This window comes from Aquarana catesbeiana, linkage group LG13 (genome assembly GCF_042186555.1).
Source record: "Aquarana catesbeiana isolate 2022-GZ linkage group LG13, ASM4218655v1, whole genome shotgun sequence".
Taxonomy (NCBI): Eukaryota; Metazoa; Chordata; class Amphibia; order Anura; family Ranidae; genus Aquarana; species Aquarana catesbeiana.
In genome coordinates, this window is record NC_133336.1 from 39,496,574 (window position 1) to 39,520,797 (window position 24,224).

General features: G+C 44.6%; 2 protein-coding genes across 2 annotated transcripts in view; both read right to left on the minus strand.

The window, feature by feature from the left end:
* DNAAF2 (dynein axonemal assembly factor 2) overlaps positions 1-2,038 on the minus strand; it is a 7,994-nt gene extending 5,956 nt beyond the window's left edge. Inside the window, exon 1 of the mRNA XM_073610430.1 lies at positions 422-2,038. Within this exon, the coding sequence (XP_073466531.1) occupies positions 422-1,987 (1,566 nt within the window). The 5' untranslated portion in view covers positions 1,988-2,038. The remainder of the gene's footprint in view (positions 1-421) is intronic.
* A 5,651-nt stretch (positions 2,039-7,689) lies between these two features.
* The window catches only part of POLE2 (DNA polymerase epsilon 2, accessory subunit), a 45,118-nt gene continuing 28,583 nt past the window's right edge, over positions 7,690-24,224 (minus strand). Inside the window, 8 exon segments of the mRNA XM_073609895.1 lie at positions 7,690-7,824; positions 8,585-8,652; positions 12,322-12,498; positions 17,138-17,246; positions 18,788-18,865; positions 19,946-20,005; positions 20,306-20,360; positions 21,876-21,965. Coding sequence (XP_073465996.1) covers positions 7,806-7,824; positions 8,585-8,652; positions 12,322-12,498; positions 17,138-17,246; positions 18,788-18,865; positions 19,946-20,005; positions 20,306-20,360; positions 21,876-21,965 — 656 coding nt within the window. The 3' untranslated portion in view covers positions 7,690-7,805.

A 24,224-nucleotide genomic window follows, 5' to 3' on the forward strand; every position in this document is an offset into this window, starting at 1 on the left:
AAAAACGACGGTAAAACAGCGCTAAAAATAGCGCTGTTTTACCGCCGACGCCCCCACCGCCACAGTGTGAAAGGGGCCTTACAGCAAACAGTTGTGTTTGGTGATAAAAGGAGGAGGATCATTGTAAACAACCTGTTTAGTGGTAAATAGTTTCTCTCAACCCTTCAGCTGCTACCACTGCAGGACAGCTTGCTCAGTTTTAAAACAACAGACTTATTGGCCAGATCACCAGGTGAAAATAAAGAAAGCCTAATAAAAGAAAAAAAGTATTGCAGCCATCACATCTATGGATTGGTAAATTACAATATAATGAAAGGGTTGGGATGAAAACCTCATTAATGTATGTGTGAAGCCAGAGTGGTTTTCTGTTCAATTGAGATTGAAAACGATTAAAAAGAGAAGCGATCACAAGTCCCCTTACCTGTAATGAATTGCTATTCACACCAAAGTAGAGATTCTTCCAGAGCCCGAAGCACTCGGAGGATTTGGTCAGCTCTATGACTACATTGTCCTCAGAAACGTTCACGGCGATATCGTTCGTGTTGAGGTTGTACTGCGGCAGGAACTGTACAAACAGAAGGTAGGGGGTGTTGGTGGCTTTGACACAGAAGCGGATCTCACACTGATAGCAGCCGACCTCGGAGGTGATGCTGTGCTCATCGATGTCCTTGACGTGGATGACCAACGTCAGCGTGGTGGCGCTCTGGGAACAAGTGAAGATGGGGCACTCCGGGGGAACCTCGGGCAAGGCATGGATGACGTGTCCAGCTGCGATCGGCTCGCTGACCTTCCCGGGTTCTCCCTCAGAAGAAGGGCTTTCTGCCGCCATGCCGGACTCTGGGGTGGTGCTGGACTCTTGGGTAGCAGAGTCGGGGGATGGGGACAACTTAGACTCAGTTTCTGGGCCATTGGCCAGCTGCTCCTGCATCCTCTTCAGGGCGTCCTGCTGGACGACGGGCACGGTGACCACCAGCTGCCTCTTGCTCTTGTTGAACTGAGCCGTTCCCTTCTTCTCCTCCACCAGGTAGGGCAGCTTGAGTTGCAGTTTGTAGGCCGGTTTCTTGGACTCCAGGCTCAGGGCTTTCCCTTCGATGTTCAGGTGGACCTCGGCGGCGGAGTTCAGCAGCGGCAGATCTATGGTGACGACCAGCTCCTTGGGCACGGGGCTGGGCGCCGAGTCCCTGGCATCCCGGTAGTCCTGGATGTCCACGTAGGAGCGATGGCGGATGGTGTAGCGGGGGACAGTGGGCTCCTGGTTGGCTCTGCGGTCTGGGGGAGGCGGTTGGACCTTGGGGGGACCCCGGGTGACCTTCTTCTGCACTCTGGGCACATTGTAGGGGTACGGGAAGCTGAGCGGGTCGGCCGGGTCCTGCGGTTTCGGCTTGGCGTCGCTGTAGCTTTTGCGGAGCACGCAGGAACGTGGGACCCCCCGGTACTTCTCCTCCAGGGTGCAGACGTTGGCGGTGTCCAGGACCACGCGGAATCCCCGGGACACCATGTCCAGCGCGGTCAGGTCCACCAGGGTCTTGAACTTGCCGTTAGTGGCGGCCAGGCGGAGGGTCTCCGGGTGGAAGATGACGTCGTAGATGAGATCCCTGCCCCCCTCCGGGTTCAGCTCCTCCCGGGCGGGGCTCAGGGAACACGGCAGGCGCCATTGCTGGCCGGTCCGCCCGTCCTTGTCCTTGGCCGGCGCACAGTCGGGCCGTGGGACCCGCCCGTTACTGCACACGTTTAGGTAGCAGCTCCGCTGTCCGTTCATGCTGGTGTGCAGCACGTGGCCCGGGTCCGGGTGGAGGAACTGCACGTCCACCCCGCGCTCCCGCTCCATCTCGCAGATCTCCCGCTCATACCGCTGCCGGTTCTCCGGGTCGCTGATCTCCTTGGCGTACCGGGCGAACAGCTCCCGGAAGCGGGCGTCCTGGAAGGCGGACTTGAAGCGCTCCAGCTCCTCCGGGGTCACGTTTAGCTCCTCCAGCCTGGCCGCCATCCTTCTCCACTACTGATCTCCTAGGAGACGGGCGCTCGGTGATGATATCAGTGCGCCGCGGCCGGTGGCGGCTGATAGGGCAGCGGTGGGTCACGTGGCGCGGGGAGGGAGGGCGGAGTCGGCCAATCGGCCGGCGGCGTCTTGCGGTTGCCATGGTGAGTGCATACCGCGGTTATTTACAGGGGCTTGGGGGAGGGGTCGTGCGGGGTCACCACGCTGTGTATACAATCTTCATTCCTCCTTGCTTCGTAACATCCCCCAGCTGTCCCCACACAACAACCAGACATATTTATAGAAAATACCGCGCATACCGCTGCTGGCTTCTAAAAATACTAATTGCCTGGCTGTCACGTTCATCCCTCAGTTGCTGTGCTTTCTTACCCACTAATCTAGATCAAGCATGCAGCCAGTGAAGGCAAAACCAAGTCACCGCTTCTGGTCAACAAGGCCAGGCAGTGAGCATTTTCAGCAGCTCGTTTTCTTTTAACCACTTGCTACCTAGGCCAATTCTGATATTTCTTTCCTACATCTTTCTTTTTTTTTTGCTAGAATATTACTTAGAACCCCCAAACATTATATATGTTTTATTCTTAGCAGAGACCCCTAGAGCAGGGATATGCAATTAGCGGACCTCCAGCTGTTGTAAAACTACAAGTCCCATCATGCCTCTGCCTCTGGGTGTCATGCTTGTGGCTGTCAGAATCTTGCTATGCATCATGGGACTTGTAGTTCTGCAACAGCTGGAGGTCCGCTAATTGCATGTCCCTGCCCTAGAGAATACAATGGCGGTTGTTGCGACTTTTTATCTTGCACGGTATTTGCACAGCAATTTTCCAAACGCGCTTCTTTTGGAAACAAAACAGTTTCATGCATTAAAATAATAAAAAAAAACAAAACAGTGAAGTTAGCCCAATTTGTTGTATAGTGTGAAAGATGAAGTTACGCTGAATAAATAGATACCTAACATGTTACGCTTCAAAAATTGCACATGCTCCTGGAATGGTGCAAAACTTCGGTACTTAAAAAACCCCATAGGCGACACTTTACATTTTTTTACAGGTTACATGTTTAGAGTCACAGAGGAGGTCTTTTTCTAGAATTATTGCTCTCGCTCTAGTGATCGCGGCGATACCTCACATGTGGGGTTTGAACGTCGTTTACATATGCGGGCGCAACTTACGTATGCGTTCATTTCTGTAAGCGAGAGCGCGGTGACAGGGGCGCTTTAAATTTTTTTTTTTTTTAATTGTTAATTTTACTTTTATTTTTCTATTTTGACACTTTTTTTTTATCACTTTTATTCCTATTTCAAGAAATGTAAACATCCCTTGTAATAGGAATAGTGTGTGACAGGTCATCTTTGCAGTGAGATACGGGGGGTCAATAAGACCCCCACATCTCACCTGTAGGCTGGGAAGCCTGAAAAAAAAAAAAAAAAAAAAAAAAAAAAAGAAGATCTCAGCTTCCCAGCCCAAATGCAGAGGCCGGGCGTGACGTCATAACATCGCACCCAGCTTCTGACCGATCATAGAGACTCCATCTGGACCGCCAGAAATCTCTATGGTCCGCATCTGGGGCCGGTTGGTTCCTTCTCCGATTCGCTGATGGCAGGGACAAGCACCAGAGGGTGGCAGGGGGGGGGGGGGGGTGACGTCCCCTCCCGCCGCCTGTATGAAGAATCAAGCGGCTGAACAGCCGATATGATTGTTCTTATGGTGAAGGGAATCGCCGGCTCTAAAAGACGATATCTGAATGATGTCTGTAACAGCAGGCATCATTCAGATATCACGCTCAAAATCCGCGACGTCATATAAGCGGCAAACAGTTAAAGGCATACCCCGCATTTCTCAAAAATGTAATAAATGCTCCCCAATAAAGGACATGTTACCCCTGCATTTCCTATTCCCATAACTAGCCATCATTTGGCTATAGTGCGGCCGGCAAGTGGTTTTGGTTATGTTTCTCTGTAGAAAGAGAACAACCATCTCTGCAGCACTCCACCAATCAGGCCTGTAAAAGGTAGAGTGGCCTGATGGAAGCCGCCCACCCCCTGGCTCTCGTTTTGGGTGGACATAATTGGACAGCGCCCAGAACGGCTGCTGTAGCGTGCCCCCGGAGGGGAGGGGGGGGGGGGGCGGGCGCTTGACGATCACGGCCACGCCATGTTGCTAGGACACGGCGCGACCCCGATCTGTGTAAAGAGCCACGGCCGCGGCTCTTTAACCATGTGATCAGCTGTGTCCAATCACAGCCGGTCACATGTAAACACGGAGATGCCGGTAATCACTGACAGAGTGTGAGGGGAGGGAAGCCGATCAGCGGCATCTCCTCACAGAGGACATCTAGGCATTTAATCAGGGCCCCGATTACAATAAAGCGCCCACAATGCCAGAAGTGAGTGCCCACCAGTGTCAGGAGTGAGTGCTCACCAATGCCAGCAAACAGTACCCATTAGCGATGCCCGTCAGTGCTGGATATCACTGCCGCCCATCAATACCTATCACTGCTGCCCATCAATGCTGCCTATCCGTGCCCATAAGTGCGGCATATTCGTGCCTCATCAGTGCCGCCTTATTAGCGCCCATCAGCAGAGAAAAATTACTTCTTTACAAAATTTACTGACAGAAACTAAGAAAAGCTCTTATTTTTTTCAAAATTTTGTTTTATTTTTTTTTCTTTTTTAGGAAAAAATAAAAAAAAAACGAAGTGATTAAATACCACCAAAAGAAAGCTCTAATTGTGTGAAAAAAACAATAACATTTTCACATGGTTACAGTGTAGCATGACCCGACCGCGCAATTGTCAAAGTGTGACAACACTGAAAGCTGAAAAATGTCCTGGGCAGGAAGGGGGTGTAAGTGCCCTGTATTGAAGTAGTTAAGTGGATAAATCCTTCCGGGGCTGAAGTGGTTCAAGTAGTATTAAAGGGGTTGTAAAGGTTTGTGTTTTTTCACCTTAATGGATCCTATCCATTAAGGTGAAAAAACACCTGGCAGTCACCAGTCCCCCCCAGTCTTCAGCTTCCCTGTCCTGAAGGAGTGCATGCTCCGCAAGCGCGTCGCCTATTGGTCCACCGTCCCAACCGGAAGTGTCGTCATCCCCCGGCTTTCTGTATGCTCCATGCCTAGGAAATGTCAGCATCCGCCGACGCAACCCACTCCAATTCACCAGCGTTCAGCCACGGATGGGCTCCCTCCTGGACGGTTGTTCTCCCTCTATTGACATGCCGTTTTTAATTTACTCTTGTGAGTATATATGCATGATTTGCTCATTAAAATTGATTAACATACTGCACTTAGGGTGGCGCCTCTGTGCTTCCTTCCCCCAGCATTCTCAAGAGTTTGCTTCTCATCTTCACTGGGCTGTCTTCAAGTGTCACATTATGGACTTTTTACAGTCATTTACTTTTAGGTTTGTAATAGTCAGGTGGATCTTCACTGAGGCTGATGTAAGCGCCAACTTTTTCTCCATGTATACACAGTATACAGGCCCATCGTATGACATATACAGGCCCATCGTATGACACATATACAGTATACAGGCCCATCGTATGACACATATACAGTATACAGGCCCATCGTATGACACATATACAGTATACAGGCCCATCGTATGACACATACAGTATACAGGCCCATCGTATGACACACATACAGTATACAGGCCCATCGTATGACACACATACAGTATACAGGCCCATCGTATGACACACATACAGTATACAGGCCCATCGTATGACACACATACAGTATACAGGCCCATCGTATGACACACATACAGTATACAGGCCCATCGTATGACACACATACAGTATACAGGCCCATCGTATGACACACATACAGTATACAGGCCCATCGTATGACACACATACAGTATACAGGCCCATCGTATGACACACATACAGTATACAGGCCCATCGTATGACACACATACAGTATACAGGCCCATCGTATGACACACATACAGTATACAGGCCCATCGTATGACACACATACAGTATACAGGCCCATCGTATGACACACATACAGTATACAGGCCCATCGTATGACACACATACAGTATACAGGCCCATCGTATGACACATATACAGTATACAGGCCCATCGTATGACACATATACAGTATACAGGCCCATCGTATGACACATATACAGTATACAGGCCCATCGTATGACACATATACAGTATACAGGCCCATCGTATGACACATGTACAGTATACAGGCCCATCGTATGACACATACAGTATACAGGCCCATCGTATGACACATATACACTCACCGGCCACTTTATTAGGTACACCTGTTCGATGGCTTGGTAACACAAATTGCTAATCAGCCAATCACATGGCAGCAACTCAATGCCCTGCAAGTGTATAGGACTGTGAAAAGAAGTTCTACTTATCCAAGCCTCTGCTCCCATAGGCTCCCCCTGCTACCTCTCCAGCAGTCTTAGATCCTCTAACATCTTCAAGAACAATGCAGGGACTATAGCCTGGCATTGGACACCAAAATGTCGCGGGACAGCAAAATGTCAGGCACGCTAACCTAGTGCATTACCAATTACATTTATTAAAAGCAGTATAAAATGGGTACTCCTCTCAATGAACCTTAAAACCACACAGTTTGGGATAGTGTAGACACGTGCTGTATCACATATCACATCAAGGGGTAATCTTCCCTTCCCTAGACTTAAACAGGCAGTGACACCTGCAGAGTGGGCACAGCCCCAACCACCGCAAGGGAGGACTTCGTTCTTCTTGAGTTCAGCATTAAAAAAAAAAAAAAAAGTCAGTAAATGAGAAATTGTAAACAAAAAAATTGAGCCGAAACAAGATGACCACTGCTCTGGAAAAAGAAGAAGAATCCCCTAAATAAAATACCATGTCAAAGATAAATCCCTAGTCAGCTTTATAGCTTTAGGGCTCATATACACATGTGGCAATAAAAACAGGGGACTGAGCTGTGGTTTTATTGCCCATCGAAACTAAGGCATGAAGCCACTCAGGGATGTACCATGTCACATGGGTAAAACGGCATGTTGCACTTGGCAAGCAGTACTGCCACGGAAAGTGAATAAGGTGTACTGCAACCGCGTGCAATCGACCCGAAGGGTCAGAATTTTTAGGGTCAAAGCAAGCTGTGAGGAGGTGACATAACTTCCTCACTGCCTGTCAAACACCCCGAGAAATGTGATCCACTGTGTACTGCTTTTCAGAGGGCTGCACATGAACAAGCCCTTAAATTTTTCCAGCACTTCCTTTGCAGCTCTTTGCATTTGATTGCATCTCTGCTTTCAGTTACATCTCAGAGTCACAAAAGAAGTAGATGTTGGAAGTTTGCAGGTGTAACTAGGGGAGCATCTTTAATTAGGGTCACCTGCCCAACATATATTGTAGGCGCCGGCCCTGGGGGCAAGTTCCCTGCCTAGTCCTCCTCTACATTTATGTTAAACACAGCACAAAGGAACAAAGTCATAAGACACCGCTCAGACCATTTTATACGCTGACAGTTTTCACATTTCTAGCTTTTAGGCAACGACTTTCTGTTGATGGCAGCAAAATCAGGTCTAATGTGGCATACAGTGCTGAGATCAATAGCAGCCCTGAGAACACATACAGCTCTAGGCCAGTGCTGAGGAAAAACGCCCCTCACATAACAGTCAGTGTATCAGGCCTGGCTTGAGATTATTGATGAAACAAATAGTATTTTTTTCTTTTTTTATTACAAAAACAAATAAAACACAGATGAACCATATTTATAAAATACATTTTTTTTTTTGGACAGGAGATAGCCACTGACATGTATCCATTTCCATTTTTTCAGATGTTCTGCAGCTTACTGGAAAGAAGAAAAAAATACAAAAATTATATGTAGAATTTATTAGAAAAAAAACAAAAAAAAAAACAATTGACAGGTAACACGTGGCATAAACTATCACTAATACATGTTGTATATTTTAAATGATATCCCAACAGGCTGTCGCTTACAAAGTACTTGGAATAAATTTAGGTGGCTGTGTGTTTAGTTTTCTTTGACATCACAAAAGCTTGCTTTAAAAACTGCCAGACAATGCACTGTGCAGGTTCTCCCTGTTCATCACAGAAAATGAAAGGGGTATTGAAATAAAACATGTCACTCAGTCTTAAAGGGATTGTAAACCCCCCTTTTTTTTATAAAAATAACAAACATATTATACTTACCTGCTTTGTGCAATCGCTTGGCACAGAGCAGCCCAGATCCTCTTCTCCGGGGCTCCAGGCCCCTCCTGCAGGCTCGCTCCCAAGTCCCGCTGCTGCAACTATTGACACAAAGACAGCGGGACTCGGCTGATCACATGGGTAAAGAGCCTCGTCATCGGCTCTTTACTGAGATCGGGGATGCGTCGTGTCCTAGGGATACAGCGCACTATCGATCGCCACGCACAAGCGCAGCGAGAGTAGGACGTCCCAGAATGAGAGAGCCACCCTCCCAAGTGGTTAAATACCAAAATATCAAAAAATGATCAGTGTGAAAGAGTCCTAACCCCCTCTTTGTTCATGGATACAAAGTATAAAAAGCAAACAACATCTTGAAGAGCTTAAAAAAAAAAAAAAGTTACCTATCTTCTGCTGTTTTGCTAGATGGATAGTAGACCTTAAAGGCAAACCCACTTCTTGGAAATGAGCCCTAAAGTGATAAAATAATACACAGTATGAAACAATACTCCACATTACAAGTATTATAGCTTGAGGATTCATATATAGACAATCATGCTACAAAAATCCCCAGTGATCACTACACATACAATGTATGCATGTAGTATGGACTGATTGCATAAATTTGACACGCAATGCAATCATTAGTGATAATTTACTCCCACATGCTGCATTCCACTGTTCACTACATGCATCAACAATTGCGAATCACAAGCAAGACTTAAGCCAGCCATAGATGGTGTGATTTTCTTTGCAGGAAAGAAAGAATAAAAGAAAAGCAGAAAACCTCTTTTTAGAGGGTTCCAGCTCCCACTTCCTGCAGGCGCACCTGGGGTGCCGGAAGGAAGATCATCCCACCCACCCCCCCCGGCAATCATCTGGGACACGTCAGAGGTCCCAGATGATTGCTCGGCCAGTCACAGCGCGGCTCGCGCATGCGCAGTGCATGCTCAGCTGTGAAGGCACAGCCGGACGCTCTTAGTGTCCAATGCCAGGGCCGCAGAGAGGAAGGGGAGATGAGCGGGGCTTCGTTCCCCCGCATCGCTGGACCCTGGGACAGGTAAGTGTCCTATTATTATAAGTCAGCAGCTGCAGTATTTGTAGCTGCTGACTTTTATTTATTTATTTTTTTTAAGCGGAACTACGCTTTAAAATGTAACCACAAATAAATACTTCTAAAAAAAAAAAAATGTAGTACTTCATCCAAATCTCAATATATGCTCCAGTAAACCAAGCGTTTTTACATGTAGCATTTACATGTAGGTATAGCCAAAATGTCCTTTTTTACGTTTCAGATTTGTGCTGTCACCGTCCCATTGGGGAAATTTCCCATCACTTCCTGCTTGACACAACAGAAAGTGAGAGGAAAGTATGAAGTAAAGTGGACAATGGTCAACAAGATAACGATGATGTATCCACCCAATAGGGATACAAAAATACAAAATTTCACAAAGCTTCTAATCTAAACTACCAAAAAAAAAAGGAAGATAATACTAACCAAACGACTAAGCTCCTCCAGAGAATGATTAATTCAATCAAGCAGTTCTATTCTATTCTTGACTTCCTCCTCTACAGTCTCATTGAAACAAAGACTGCATTGTGTGAAGATAAGGACACCTTACACATAACGCAAACCTCTTAAATGTATAACTGCCTTGAGGGGAAAACCCCCACAGGCCTATTCATATGCCCAATCTGATGTTAATTTAATTTAACCTGCTTAGTTGCACAAACGATTCTGCCCATTATTCCTTTGCAGATAAAAAGAATTCCTGGGGATCCTCCTTTGTTTTTGCCCCAAGCTGAATTTGTAACTAAACAGTGAACTTCTCACTCAACCTCCTTTCTGAAGAGCTGGTTTTGCAACATATAAGCAAAATGGCCAAAAGCAGAGGGAAGATTTAATTTCTATTCATGTAAAAGAACAATGTGCATTTGCACATCCTTCAGTAGGTGTAAGGCAGTTTTGTTCAAGCAAGCTTCAGTTCCAGTAAAGTAAAGATTGATCTCTAAGTGATTGAAAGAGATCTTTTTTTTTTTTTTTTTAACATGTTATACTTACCTGCTCTTTGCAATGGTTTTGCACAAAGCAGCCCCAATCTTCTTCTGGGGTTCCTCGCTGGCGCTCATGGGTCCTTCTGTCTTCAAGTACACCCCCAGCAAGCAGCTGGGGTGACACGTTCAGGCTTGATCCCGAGCGGCACTGTGTGCGTCTCCTGATGCACACGAGGCTCGGCTTCACCATCGCTGGATTTGATCAACAGCAGCCAATGACTCCCACTGAGTCCAGAGCTGCTGCTACTCTTGAGCCTAGAGCAGGACCAAGATCCGGCTCAGGTAAGTATTTAAAGCGAAGCTCCAGTCCCCCGCCACCCTCCAAAAATGAAAAGTCACCAGCTATAAATACTGCAGCTACTGACTTTTAATATTCGGACACTTACCTGTCCAAAAAACCTGCAAATGTCAGCACCCCAGCCAATTTTTCAATTGGCTCTCGGGTGCTGCCGCAGCCACTCCTAAGGGAAACCGGCATTGAATCCTTGCAGATTCACAGCCGGTTCCCTACTGGGCAACTTTGTGAATGGCCTGGCGGAGGACGAAGGAGAAGGGGGGCCGAACTTCTGGGGGACCTCGCCTCGCTGCAGCAAGGTCTCCCGGAAGTGGGAACAGGTACCTGCTCCCCCCTTCTCCCGAACGGTGCCAGATATAGTAGCAGAGGGGGGGTGGGGGAACCAAACAAGCAGATGTTACCCTATTAGGTGGAGCTCCGCTTTAAAGGAAGGGGGGCAGCTACACCTAGGATTTTTTTACCTTAATGCAGATAATGCATTAAAATGATTAACCTTTAGCCTTCGCAACCACTTTAATACAGACTAGCAGTCTTTTCAACAAGCTTCTGGTAGCATTGAAGCTTACTGTAGTCTGTGAGCAGCTTGTAAGTAGTTTACCATTGGCACTCATGACTCAGAGTCATTTTGAACTTTCCTAAAATGGAACCGAAGAGTGCTTTAAATGTTTCAACAAAGTTGCTTACTTGAAGTTGGCTGACGACAAAGCAAATTCTTAGTAAAAGCTTACTGTACTCCCTGTTCTTATACAGGCTAAAGCCCATATGTACAAGGCGGAAAAGAAAAGCAAACAAAATATCTCAAGTAACCATACAATATAGTAGGTTCTAGCATTTAACCCCCACCCACCCCGAGCCTAGTACACACTCGCCTAAAAACTTATGCCCGCAGCGCCTCGGGACCGGCGCAGTGAAAAAAAAAAAATCTAAAAAAATCGATTTGCTTAAATTTTGAATCGATTTGACCTCTCAACTCGATTCAAGATTTAAATCGATTTTTTTCCCAGCACTAACAGTGACCTCTCTCTGGAGTGTTCGGGCCCCCCGCCAGAACACTCCAGAGAGAGCCGAGAGGAAGCTGCTCGGCAGACCTTTTTCAGTCATGCCCCTTCAACAGAAGCCAGTACACAAGGGCCAAATGTCGGCCGGTTTCTATTGAACCAGCATATGCCGCCCGACATTCGGCCCCTGTGTACGGGGCTTTAGCCTAACCCCTATAACATGCAATTAACGCTTAAAGTGGTTGTAAACCCTTACAATCCACTGTTTGCTACAGGTAAGTCTATAATAAGGTTTACCTGTAGCTACCCCAGATATCTACTAAACCTGCACGGTTTAGAAGCTATCCCCTGTATCGGCATGTGCCTACGTCATTGGCACATGCACGGTGTTTGCTTCAGTGAGTGTGCCGTTTCCGGCAGCTCTCATGCGCATGCGTGACGTCATCGTGGCTCCGGCCAATCACAGTGCCGGAGCCGTGATACGCCGGAAGTAACTCCGGGGAGAAATGTCGCCGTTGCTGTGTACGGGCACCGCAGAGGGAGCTTCGATCGCAGGTGAGTGTTACATAAAGAGCTAGTATGCTATGCATACTAGCTCATTATGCGTTTGTCTTGCAGGTCTTTTATTTTTTTCATGTGGGTTTATAACCACTTTAACCTATCCCCTAAAACACCTGCAACCAACACATACAGCAGGGACACAGTTTTGTCTGGCTCTGCTGTACAGCTGTCTTACTCTAGATGCAGTATGTGGCAAGCAATGGTAAAGTGTTATAAAGATTCAGTCTCTTACCGGATTAATGGTGAGGCATTCTGTATTCGTGATGCTGAAGGGATCATATTTATCAGCGATGACAACTACATCAGGCAGGGGGTACAATCGCAGTGCATAGTCATACGCCCAGTACACGGGGCTGACAAACAGTGGTAGCGGCGTCAGGTGTCCCTGAGAGAGGATGGTTTTCACAAACTAGATTAAAAAACAAAAAACATATTTGAACTTGATTTATACCATTTGTAAAAATACACAGGCTTGGAGAACAATTGCTCAGTACACACCATGGAGAGTTTAAACTACCTACCTTTACCTCCAGAAGGGGCAATTTTGGCATTTTGGATTTATGAAGAACAAAGGTTACTGAGGGCAGGTTAAAAAAAAAACAAAAAAAAAAAAAAACACACAACTCACAAAAAAGGGGCGATACGTAAATAAATATACTCTAACCTTCCAACTTTACAGCTTTTCCTGGACAAGCTAACATTTATATGTGAAATGAAGGGTATAGAGACTTTCCTGTGGAAGGTAAACGCTGACCCACAAAGTCTTTGGAATCTTTATAGACAATCTACACAATTCAATAAAGCAGAAAAAGGAAGAAAACGTTTGTAGTACACCCCATGGTACATCACCAGAATGTCATCTTATGTTCCTTTAATCCCCGTAATGGAAAATATATAAGAAAAAAAAAATATTACTAAAATTTGTTTCTACCCAACAAATTAAAAAGGGGGAAACATACAAAACCTGTTCATTGACACCATTTATGTACAGAACAGCTGATTTATAAATGTTTTCACACAGAATTCTTACAACATTCATGCAAGATTTACACTTTTTTCTAATTTAACTTTCAAACTTGTATTTGGTTAGATTTCACACCCATATAATATATCACATCACACTGCACCAAATGTTACTCTTAAAACTCACGTATTGAAAATGCTCCTAGTTAAACCTGAGAAATATATAGCATACTTCAATAAAAAGTGATTTATGCAAAAAAAAAAAAAAAAAAAAAAAAACGCACAGGCTGTCGGCTACCAATCCTTCATTAGCCATATTTATGCAGCTTTCAGGGTAAATGGACATGGAACCAACAGTTAAGAGTACTATAAAAGCTGAAATAATGACCTAGTCTGTTGAAGTAAAAATCATTGCAAGCCCTATGAAAAAAAAAAAAATTATATATATATATAAAGATTAGATTGTAAGCTCGCAGGAGCAGGGCCCTCCTAAACCTCTTGTATTGTCTCCCTTTATGTTGTAAAGCGCAGCGCAAACTGTTGGTGCTATACAAATCCTGTATTATATATATATATATATATATATATATATATATATATATATATATATATATATATATATATATATATATACATATACACACTATCATTGAAAACCTCTTTCTAAAACTCTCCTACAGTTAGAGAAGTACGGTAAAACCTTGGTTTGAGAGTGTTTTGCAAACAAGCAAAATGTTGCCTTGATATACAAGCGATGTCTTGATATAGGAGTAGCGTCATGTCACCACTGAGTATAAAAAAAGAAGAGAGGAGCCTCTAAGTGTATCAATATGGTTACATTTAATGAAGGTACAACATTTAGCAACTTATTGCTACACTTAGAGGTGCCTCTCTTCCCTTTTATACCCTGTAAAAAAATGCTTTGATATACAAGTGCTTTGGATTACAAGCATGTTTCTGGAACGAATTATGCTCGCAAAACAGCATGCAAGAAAAACAGCATGCAAGAATCAGTCTCCCCTGTGCAGTCTGAAAATCTTAAAAAACTGAATCCATAAGCATCAACCGTATCAGCTGGCAACCAAGCCAGCTACAGCCGTATCAACTGAGAACTGAACAGCTCAGCCAGCAATGGCAAAACTTGCCTGACAGCTGCACAAGCAACAGAAGTGCCCCAATGAATCCTGCTGGATATGGTGGCCAAAGAATATCAGATTCCCCCCTCCCACTGTAAAAGGCCCTGAAACTTGCAGTTTGTGGATGGAGACAATGGGAAGGAATCAGCTGAGACAAAAGCGTGGTCTGTGTGCAGTAAAAAGGCCTGTTACATTTTCTATCAGAAAATGGCGAATGATTAAAGTGGTTGTTAATCCACTCATTTAACTTCATATAATCCTGTGTGTTTGCCAATATGTGCTCCTGTCTGTGTTTTTTAAAACAAAATGCCGGCTATACCGGATTTCAGAGCACCACTCATGTGATCGGCCGGCTCTCTCCTCTCCCCATCTAACAGCTGCAGCGGGCAGGGCCGAGATTCCCCCGCTGACGTCATTCAGGACGAGAGGAGGAGAGAGCCAGGAGCACATATCATTAGCAAACACACAGGATTATATAAGATTTTAAATAATTTCAGCAGCAGAAGGGGAACTTGACACAGAGCAGACAGGCAGGGAACTGGGGGAGGAGGGCAGAAGAGGACAGGAGAGCTGCGGATGACAGAGGCAGGTAAACTGACCACAGTGTCAGGGCTCAGCAGCCATGATGAACTGTGGTCAGTTTACGGGGGGGGGGGGGGGGGGAACCAGGCAGGATCAGCCAGAAATTTCATGTGATAGAGAGGACCAAATTACACAGCACAAGCACTGTGCTGTATAACATGCTTTAAAAGGAACAGGATATTTTATTTTTTTGTTTAGGGTAACAAACGCTTTAACAAATTGGCAAATAGTTTTCCCCTGAGCACTTCAGACGCTCATAATTCCGCAGCTACAAGACACCCTGTCACCACCTAACAGAAAAACCACTGTCTGAGCAATCGTCTTCATCCGAAGCTTGGTCCCCTATGTGCTATGTGGTTCCTCCTGCTGACACATACACCAACAGAGGACGAAGTAGTGATGAAAATTGCCCAGTAGAAGCCATCCATTCCATGCAGCTTTTTTATATTTTATTTAAATCTCTGTTAGTTGATGGCAGAGTTGCTTTAAACTTTGGGAAGCCCAACTACAGTTAAAATAAATAAATAAAAAGTAACAAATAGGAATACTTGGGCTACAACTAAAACGGTCGCCTAAAAATGCTGGTTATCCCTGACCCAAAACAAGCAAACTACTCCTTGAAACCAGCAGGTGAAGCTCTATATCAGTGGTCTCCAAACTGTGGCCCCTTGCTTGCTTTTATCTGGCTCTTGGGACACATTTCCTCGCACTGACACCAATGATGAAGCATCATTCCTCCCACTGACACTAGTGATGGGGCACTATTCCTCCCGCTGACACCAGTGATGGGGCACTATTCCTCCCGCTGACACCAGTGATGGGGCACTATTCCTCCCGCTGACACCAGTGATGGGGCACTATTCCTCCCGCTGACACCAGTGATGGGGCACTATTCCTCCCGCTGACACCAGTGATGGGGCACTATTCCTCCCGCTGACACCAGTGATGGGGCACTATTCCTCCCGCTGACACCAGTGATGGGGCACTATTCCTCCCGCTGACACCAGTGATGGGGCACTATTCCTCCCGCTGACACCAGTGATGGGGCACTATTCCTCCCGCTGACACCAGTGATGGGGCACTATTCCTCCCGCTGACACCAGTGATGGGGCACTATTCCTCCCGCTGACACCAGTGATGGGGCACTATTCCTCCCGCTGACACCAATGATGAAGCATCATTCCTCCCGCTGACACCAGTGATGGGGCACTATTCCTTGCACTCATACCAATGACAGGCCACTATTTCTCAAACTGATATAAATGACGGGGCACTACTCCTCCCACTGATACCAACGAAGGGGCATTATTCCTTGCACTCATACCAACGACAGGGCACTATTTTCTCCCACTGATATCAATTATGAGGCTAGCTCTGAGAACAAGGAAATGTTCTCTCCAGCATAAAAAGACAACTGAGCATGTGCAGATTGGTGGCTAATCTGCCTGTGTGTTAGCTGGCCTTCCCCAGATAGACAGTACAGGAGGGATGGATCTGTGCCTACAGGATAAAAACAGCCTTTTTACACAATGCAGAAGATTAACCCCTTAAGTTCCACAGTGAGTATAACTAGCATGCTATTCTGTATATACAGACTGATTTTACTGTTGTGGGTTTAGTAGCACTGTAATTTGCAGGAATTTTTTTCTTACTTCCCATTTGACTATGGGACAGGAAGTGAAGGGAAATCTCTGCAATAGGACACAGATGGCAGGGGTTATAACCCTCCCTTGCTCTATCCAAAATGAAAAAAAAAAAAAAAAGTTTTGCTGCCAGTTGTACTTTTAGGCCTTGCTCACAAGGGGCGAACTACGAGGGCCATGTTTACCCGCACAGGGTTGCACAGGTTCCATGCATTCCCATGTAGGCAATTCCATTGATGTCAATTGGGATGCAGTGGCCACTAAGACACAGCAGCTGCTCCCAATCTGGGGCTGTGCACCTGCACAGATGCCAAATTGGAAGCAACCGCTGCGTCGCCCAAATGACATAAATAGGACTGCCTGCATGGGGATGCATGGAACACCTGTGCATCTGCATGCGGGTGAACATGGCCCTCACTCGGGCATATGTTGTAGTACGCTATGTGTGAATAAGGCCTAAATCTCTTACATAGTGCTGTGTGTGGCCACACCAACACCTTTACATGCACATTAAATGTATATCATGTACGAAGACATTCACAAGACTTGAAAATGCTAGCTTTCACAAGTATGACAAATAAAAATAAAAGAACGACCACATCAAGATTTAAAAAGTCTTAGAATTTTTACCAGTAACCCTGTCCATGATTTTAACTTGACATAAACCATATTTACACCAAATCCACATCTTACAATAAAACACTTTTTCTTGTCCGTTACTTACATGACTGGGAATGTCCAAACTGCTGCTGGGGAAGCGTACACAATTTCTGCACATTTTGTTCACCAGATCCTCACGGAATACAACTATTTCCTGTGTGCAATACTGAATCCTGAAACAGACAGCAATGAGAATAGCAGTGTGCTAACTACCTACATCCTCTGTCAAAAGTTTATTGCCATATTAAATGATCGCCATACCTTGCATGCCATATTTCCAAACCTGTAAGTACATCAGTGAGCCAAGTATATAAGTGGGGGTTATATTTTCTGCCAGGAAACAATCAGGGCATGCATTTACAGCAGTAAAACCTTACCTGGCTGCCAGCACACCATATACCACAACCAGAGATCAAAAATGGCATAGCAGGGTACTTGCTTAAATAAAATTTGTTCAACAAATGAGAGCTGCCGCAGCTGACTTTTAGGTATTGCTAATTGCCTGGTTTTCTGTTGCTTCAGCAGTTAAATTTTCTGATCTGGAACAAGCATGCAGCAACCATGAACTCCTGATCTGCACTATTGTTCCAGATCTATATGTCTCACAGAACCAATGGCACTGGATTAGCTTGAGAACCAGGCAGCTACCCTGTTTCTCCAAAAATAAGACCTACAAGGACTTTAACTAGGGCTTATTTGGGGGGTAGGGCTTATATTGCAGCCATCACCGACAATCACGCTAGGTCTTATTTTCGGGGAAACAGGGTAGCAATCTCAAGGGGAGGGGTCAGTAATGGGGTGTTCTATACTTCTTCAGTACAGTTTATCACAGAGAACGAGAGGTGCAGACAGGCAGGGTCTAAACCTTCCTTTTTCCTTTATTTTCACCTGGTAATCCTGCAAGTAACACTTCGCGCTCTAGGGTGACAACAGTCACTCATTGTATCAATAGAGAAGCAGGACTGTCACCCGTCCCCCATGAACATCTTTGAGATGACTTAGAACGATGATTGCGCAAGCCAGGTGTTTTAAGTACAGTACCTGACCTCACAAACGCCTTTTTGGGTAGGATGGAATCAATTTCCCACATACAGGACACCAAAATCTTGTGGAAAGCCTTCCAAGGAGAGTAGAGGACATCACAGATTCAAAGTGTTGGGCAACCTCATAATAATGACCATGGTTTTGGAATAGATGTCAAACAAGAGGAGGGGGTGGAGAGGGTGGCCACCATGTTCAAACATATACCCGCGCGCGTGGGTTTATATACATGTGGATCTGGTAAGCATGATATACGGTCTCCTGGGGTTTATCCAATTTAGCATAGCTCCAAGCTTACTTGGTTTTATGGGGGACTTTTGTCTCTATTTTAGGGTTCTTTACATATTACTTATTTAAATCTTTTTTAGAATGTGATGCCGATCTACTGGCTATATATTCATTCTTATATTCAAGCCAAGGACTGATATTTTTAGAAACTATTGGGTAAGGAATAGCTTTTGAATCAAATATACATATATATTATTACTAATTGGGCGTTGATATTAGTACCCCAGTTGTAAGATCACATAGTCATTACAGAAAACACTGCCATTTTGAAGGCATCACTAAATGGAACATTTTTAAAAGACGCTTTGCTTCAAAATCTGCAGGGAATCAAATATTTATTTTCACCGCTGTAAGTCCAGAACCTCCCATCAAACATACAACTTACCTGCATGGATTTGTGGTAAATATGGAGAATGGGACTCGTTGCCTAAATTCCTCTGTGATATGCTCTGCTATGGGCGGCCTGTAAGAAATACTTTCATTAACCAGGACACCAGTCTCATACCAGTAACTTACCCCCAAAAAACAGAGGTATTTATTTGCTTATGAAAGATTTAGGTTGGGTTCACACTATTGGATGTGGGTTGTCCCCACATCCAATTCGCATGTCAGGAGATTGTGAACGGCTCTCTATGGAGCCAGTTCACACATCTCCAGTGTGAATTGCACAGGATCCCTGTGCGTCTTTTGGTCCATTTTAGGTCCGAATTCAGCCAAAAATTCAGGCTGAAATTGGGCCTGAAGCAGTGAATAGAGACGCACCGGACTCCTGCTGTGAGCCGCTGCGTTCTCCAGTGTAAACCCAGCCTTACGCAAGCAAACTTCTTGCCATACATCAGTCTCCAGAAGTGATGTACCATCATTTTCGAACTTCTAAGCCGGATGACCTTTTACAAGGCTGCCGTCTGCTCAGTGGTTCCCAAATGTATTTCGTTTATAGAAAATTCTTTTCCATGGCCTTCAAGATATTTTCAGGCTCTGAGAAAAGACAGCTGGCAAGGGTCCTATGCCCTAGAGCAGGGGTAGGCAACCTTAGCACTCCAGCTGTGATGAAACTACTAATCCCATCATGCCCCTGCCTCTAGGAGTCATACCTGTGATTGTCAGGGTCTTGAAATGTCTCATGCTGGAGGGCCGAGGTTGCCTACCCCTGCCCTAGAGCTACTGTAGGTATTATTATTATCACCATCATCTGTTACTGAAAGCTGTGTCCCAGTAAAAAGCACCTACATGCAATTTAAGGGATGCCACTGGCTAACAATCACTTGGCAGATATACATTTTTCATCTAAACCACGAGAAGGAGAAATTGCTAAAGCTTCACAAAAAGTGAGCGTTCTTTATAATGGACGTATGCAGAAGTGGACAAAGCATGTTAACAGCTTGTCTGGGCAGGATAAACAATGTCAGACAAGCTAAAACCACCAAAATTCTAAAACAAAGGTTTAGGTTTACTTTGAATACAAGTCTGCATTACACATTTTCCAAAGACAACAGAATGTATACAACCAACAAAACAATATGCCACAGAGAAATAACCGTACCTTGGCAATATAAAACCAGGGCCAGGGTCCTCCGGACCGGGTACAAACACAAATCGGCTGCTGTTAAAGATCAAACATCACAAAAAACATCAGAAAAATATTAGCTATATATAATATGAGGAATAGACCCCCCCCCCCCCCCCCTCTGCATGCAACTCCAATAGCAGATTATGCCATATAAATACTGACAGTCATAAAATGTCTCATGTCATTTGCCTATAATAAACTGACTCTCCCTTTATTTCTTCTAGGGCTAGTTGAAAAAAATGAGTCCCAAAGTTTGATGCCCGTTTCCTAATGTCCCCTACAATGAATAATTGTGGAAAAAAAAAAAAAAAAAAAAAGAGGATAAGGCATTACCTTTTGTGAATGTTGGGGTACTCACATATCACATCTGCAAGATTCTTGAATGAATCTAAAAGAGAAAAAAAAAACAAAAAAAAAAAACATTCCTTAGCCAATTAGGTTTTTTCCTTCAAAATAATCACAGTTCATGAAGACAAAGAAACCATCAGGGACCAGAGACAGCTGTAAAAGGGAAAGCCCTTTTTTGGACAGATTTAACTTTCTTAAGCTGGCCATAGATGGATGGAAATTTGTCCGGTTTAGAAAGGACCAGGCAAATTTCGTTCCATCTATGACCAGGCCTGTTGTACAAAAGTTGCTCTCGATCGACCTCTGTACAACCAGCTTGCTGGAAATTTTTCACTCAATCACTGCCGCCAGCTACAGCTGGCCGTACTGATGAGTGTATTCTGAACCTTGAATGTGTGGATGGGTGAACTGATCCATTTAATTTTGTTCTACCCGCTGATTGAATGAAAGAAACTGAATCATGTATGGCATGCCTTAGTAGCACGTCCCTATTTACAGTATTCCTATATAGATGTATATATAACATAGCTTTGATGGGCCACATGAGACTGGTATAGTTCATCCTTTAGAGGTTTTGGCACAGGTTGGTTAGTAAGGAAGGAAAAAAACTCCCTGGAAGGCAAGCCATAGATTAAATGATTTTCTTTCCACCATGGGTGGAAGGAAAGAAAATTGCTCGATTCCCCAGCACAATTGTATTCTTCCAGCGGGGGGAGGCCTTGCAAGCCAGCAGAACACAGTTATTGCTAGCAGCTATAGCCGCTGGCAGTAATCACATGCAGAAAAATCCAACATGCTGGTTGTGATCAATGGATCGACTTGGGTACAATCAGCCTGCCAAAACATGGGCAACCTGCATGTTCTGTCCTCTTGCTAGGAGGTGAGAACTGTTGGTTTTTGTTATTGTAATGATGGGGGGGGGGGGGGGGGGGGGGGGGGGCAGGGGGGGGGTGAGCTTCCATACAGTTTTCATGAACAACAAAGCAGAACATCTGAATTGCTAATTAGGATTTTTATGTCCAGGCCTCTCAGGATTAGGATGGGGGAGTTAAAAGGTATTACAAAATGAATGAATTAACATTTTACAAGGCTGCGCAGTTGTCTTGAATTGTTACTGGAATCCCTTGACTGCAAGGCTGTTTTCTGGAAAAGGTGAACCTAGCCTTAATTTTCCTAATTGATCACTTTTCTCCCAAGATTAGACTGGGGCTGCCAACAAGATTAGACTGGGGCTGCCAACAAGATTAGACTGTGGCTGCCAACAATGTGTATAAACATGGACGCTCAGATAAGTGATTTATGCACCAAATGTTGCACATAATAAAAGTAAAACAGCTCATTCTTCAAAAAACAAATACTAGAGATTAGTCTATTATTATTCCTCTGTACTATCAATACACCTTTTACGTTGTATAAATCAGTATTTACCACCACATCAATTCTCAGACACTGAATACACAAGCAGGAAAGTCTGGAGGTAAGGGGAGGACATTGCTGCTGAGTGCCCACAGGATAGGGGAGACCAAGAAAAACCAAGTGTTATAAATCTGTATACCTTTTAGAGATTTCATCTGATTTTTCCCATATGGTGCAGAAGAAAAGTTTCCACAGAAGATGAAGCAGGTAGGAGGAGCCGTGGAGTAACCTGAAAAGATTGTAGGGGATGTTCAGTTCCATGTCTGCCAATAATATATTAACAGGAAAATCCAATAAACAGGCCTGAGAGGAACCTTGTTATAACATTAAGGGTAGGCATATATGGCCAACCCGGGCCCCAATCTGAAGAACGGACATTACACTCAGCCCTGTATAGCTAACCTCAGGGGCAACAGCAGGCACTTCCAAATGTCAAATCATCCTTGCGGACCACAAACCTTTTTAGCTTGTTTGAATATCTTTGTGCTACAGGACCGATTGGTTGTTACCTCTTCTCGACAAGTACAGAACTTCACCTCATCTTTGCTGGTTCAGCCATTAAGTTAAAATGCATGGGGTACCAGCAGTTTCAACGTAAAGCCTGCAAAAACTTGGGCTTTAGAGCGTCCTAGTGTTAATATCTTAATCTTGCGTGGGTTGTTGCTTAAAGTGATATTAAACCTTTGGGGGTTTTTAAAAAAACAAAATGTGAAAACATGTACACGGGGTTGCAAAAGCCTAGTACATTACCTCCAAAATTGTTTATTGTAAAATCATAAAATGGTAATATACTCACAAAAGCAGAATAAAATCAAGCTAGACCATAGCAGCAATCCAGCAAGTGAGATGGGCATCCCCCCTACCGATGCCACACAATGGAGACGCTTACATTTTGGGGGACAGACCCCCCTTCCTCAGAGCTATTAGCTTGTTTTTTTTCTGCTTTTGTGAGTATATTAGCACTTTATGATTTTACAATAAACAATATTGGAGGTAATGCACTAGGCGTCTGCATCCTCTTGTACAGGTTTTCACAGTTTTCTGAAGATCGCCCAGTTTGAAGAGGGCTGCATCACTGAAATCATTACTTTTCATCCTAAAACAAATGCGTCTATACTTACCTGCTCTGTGCAATGCTTTTGCACAGAGCAGCCCCGATCCTCTTCATCTGGGGTCCCCCGCCGGTGCTCCAGGCCCCTCCTCTTCGGCAGGTGCCTGCACGGAAAGCCACTTTCAATGGGGGCAACTGTGCGTGCACGCTCCAGTGTCACAGCATTTGATTGACAGCAGCGGGAGCAAAGGGCTTGGGGGGCGGGGGAGCAGCAGCACAGAAGGTTTTTCACTTTAATGCATAGAATGTATGAGGGTGAAAAACCTTTTAAAATAAAATAAAATTAAAAATTGGACAGCACAGTGGCTAAGTGATTAGCACTTCTGCCTGGCAGCACTAAGGCACCACGACACTACCTGCTTGGAGTTTACATGTTCTCCCTGTGCGGGTTTTCTCTCACACTCCAAAAGACATGCTGGGATGTTAAAGCGGAACTTCAGTCATTTTTTCATCTTTCCATCTATTAAATCTTCTGCCCTTGACGTTTTAACGTTTAACAGTAAAACATTTGTTTTTTCTGCCAGTAAATACCTTATACAGCCCACTTCCTGTCTCTTGTCTGGTAAAAAGCCTAGGCTTATTACATCATGCACAGCTCTCTCACTCTCCTGAGAGTTTGCCAGGAAGGGAGGGGGGATGAGCCATAAGAGGGTCAATGACAGCTGCAGAGCCTGAGCCATGCCTCTGTGTGTCTGTAAATCCAGGAAGTGAACAGGCCCTACACAGAGGCTTCAGCTGCCCACCAGTTAAAATTGTTCCAGTCAGACTCAATGGAGAGAGATTTCTGCAGCATATTTGGCAAGTACAGAAAGACAGTATATATAAAATATGCAAAGTGGTTGGAGGGAAGCTTCAGAATGGCAAAGATGTTTTTATTACAAATTATGTGAGCAGACTGCAGTTCCTCTTTAACTGGCTCCTGTCCAAACTGGTACTAGTATGTGTATGTATGGGAGTTAGGGAACTTAGATTGTAAGCTCTTTGAGGGCAGGGACTGATGTGAATGTACACTATATATGTAAAGCGCTGCGTAAATTGACAGCGCTATATAATTACCTTTAATCAATTAATAATAAAAAGGAGCTAGCTGTAATCTGTGCACTGTATTTTATTGTTTGTATAATGAATATAGTCTTATGCTTTTTCAGGTGACTCGATCTGTCAGTGTCCAATTAATATTGGAAGTATTCGTTTTGAGTAGAACCTTTAACATTCAAAGGCATATTATGTTTCTGTTCAATACATTTATTAGTTATACGCTTACATATTGCTAGCATTCACATGGGTAAAGTATGAATAAGCAAAACTTTAACATTTTGGTGAGAGTAAAGAGCGGTAAAAACCCATACTTTTTTTTTTTTTTGTCTGTGCCACACT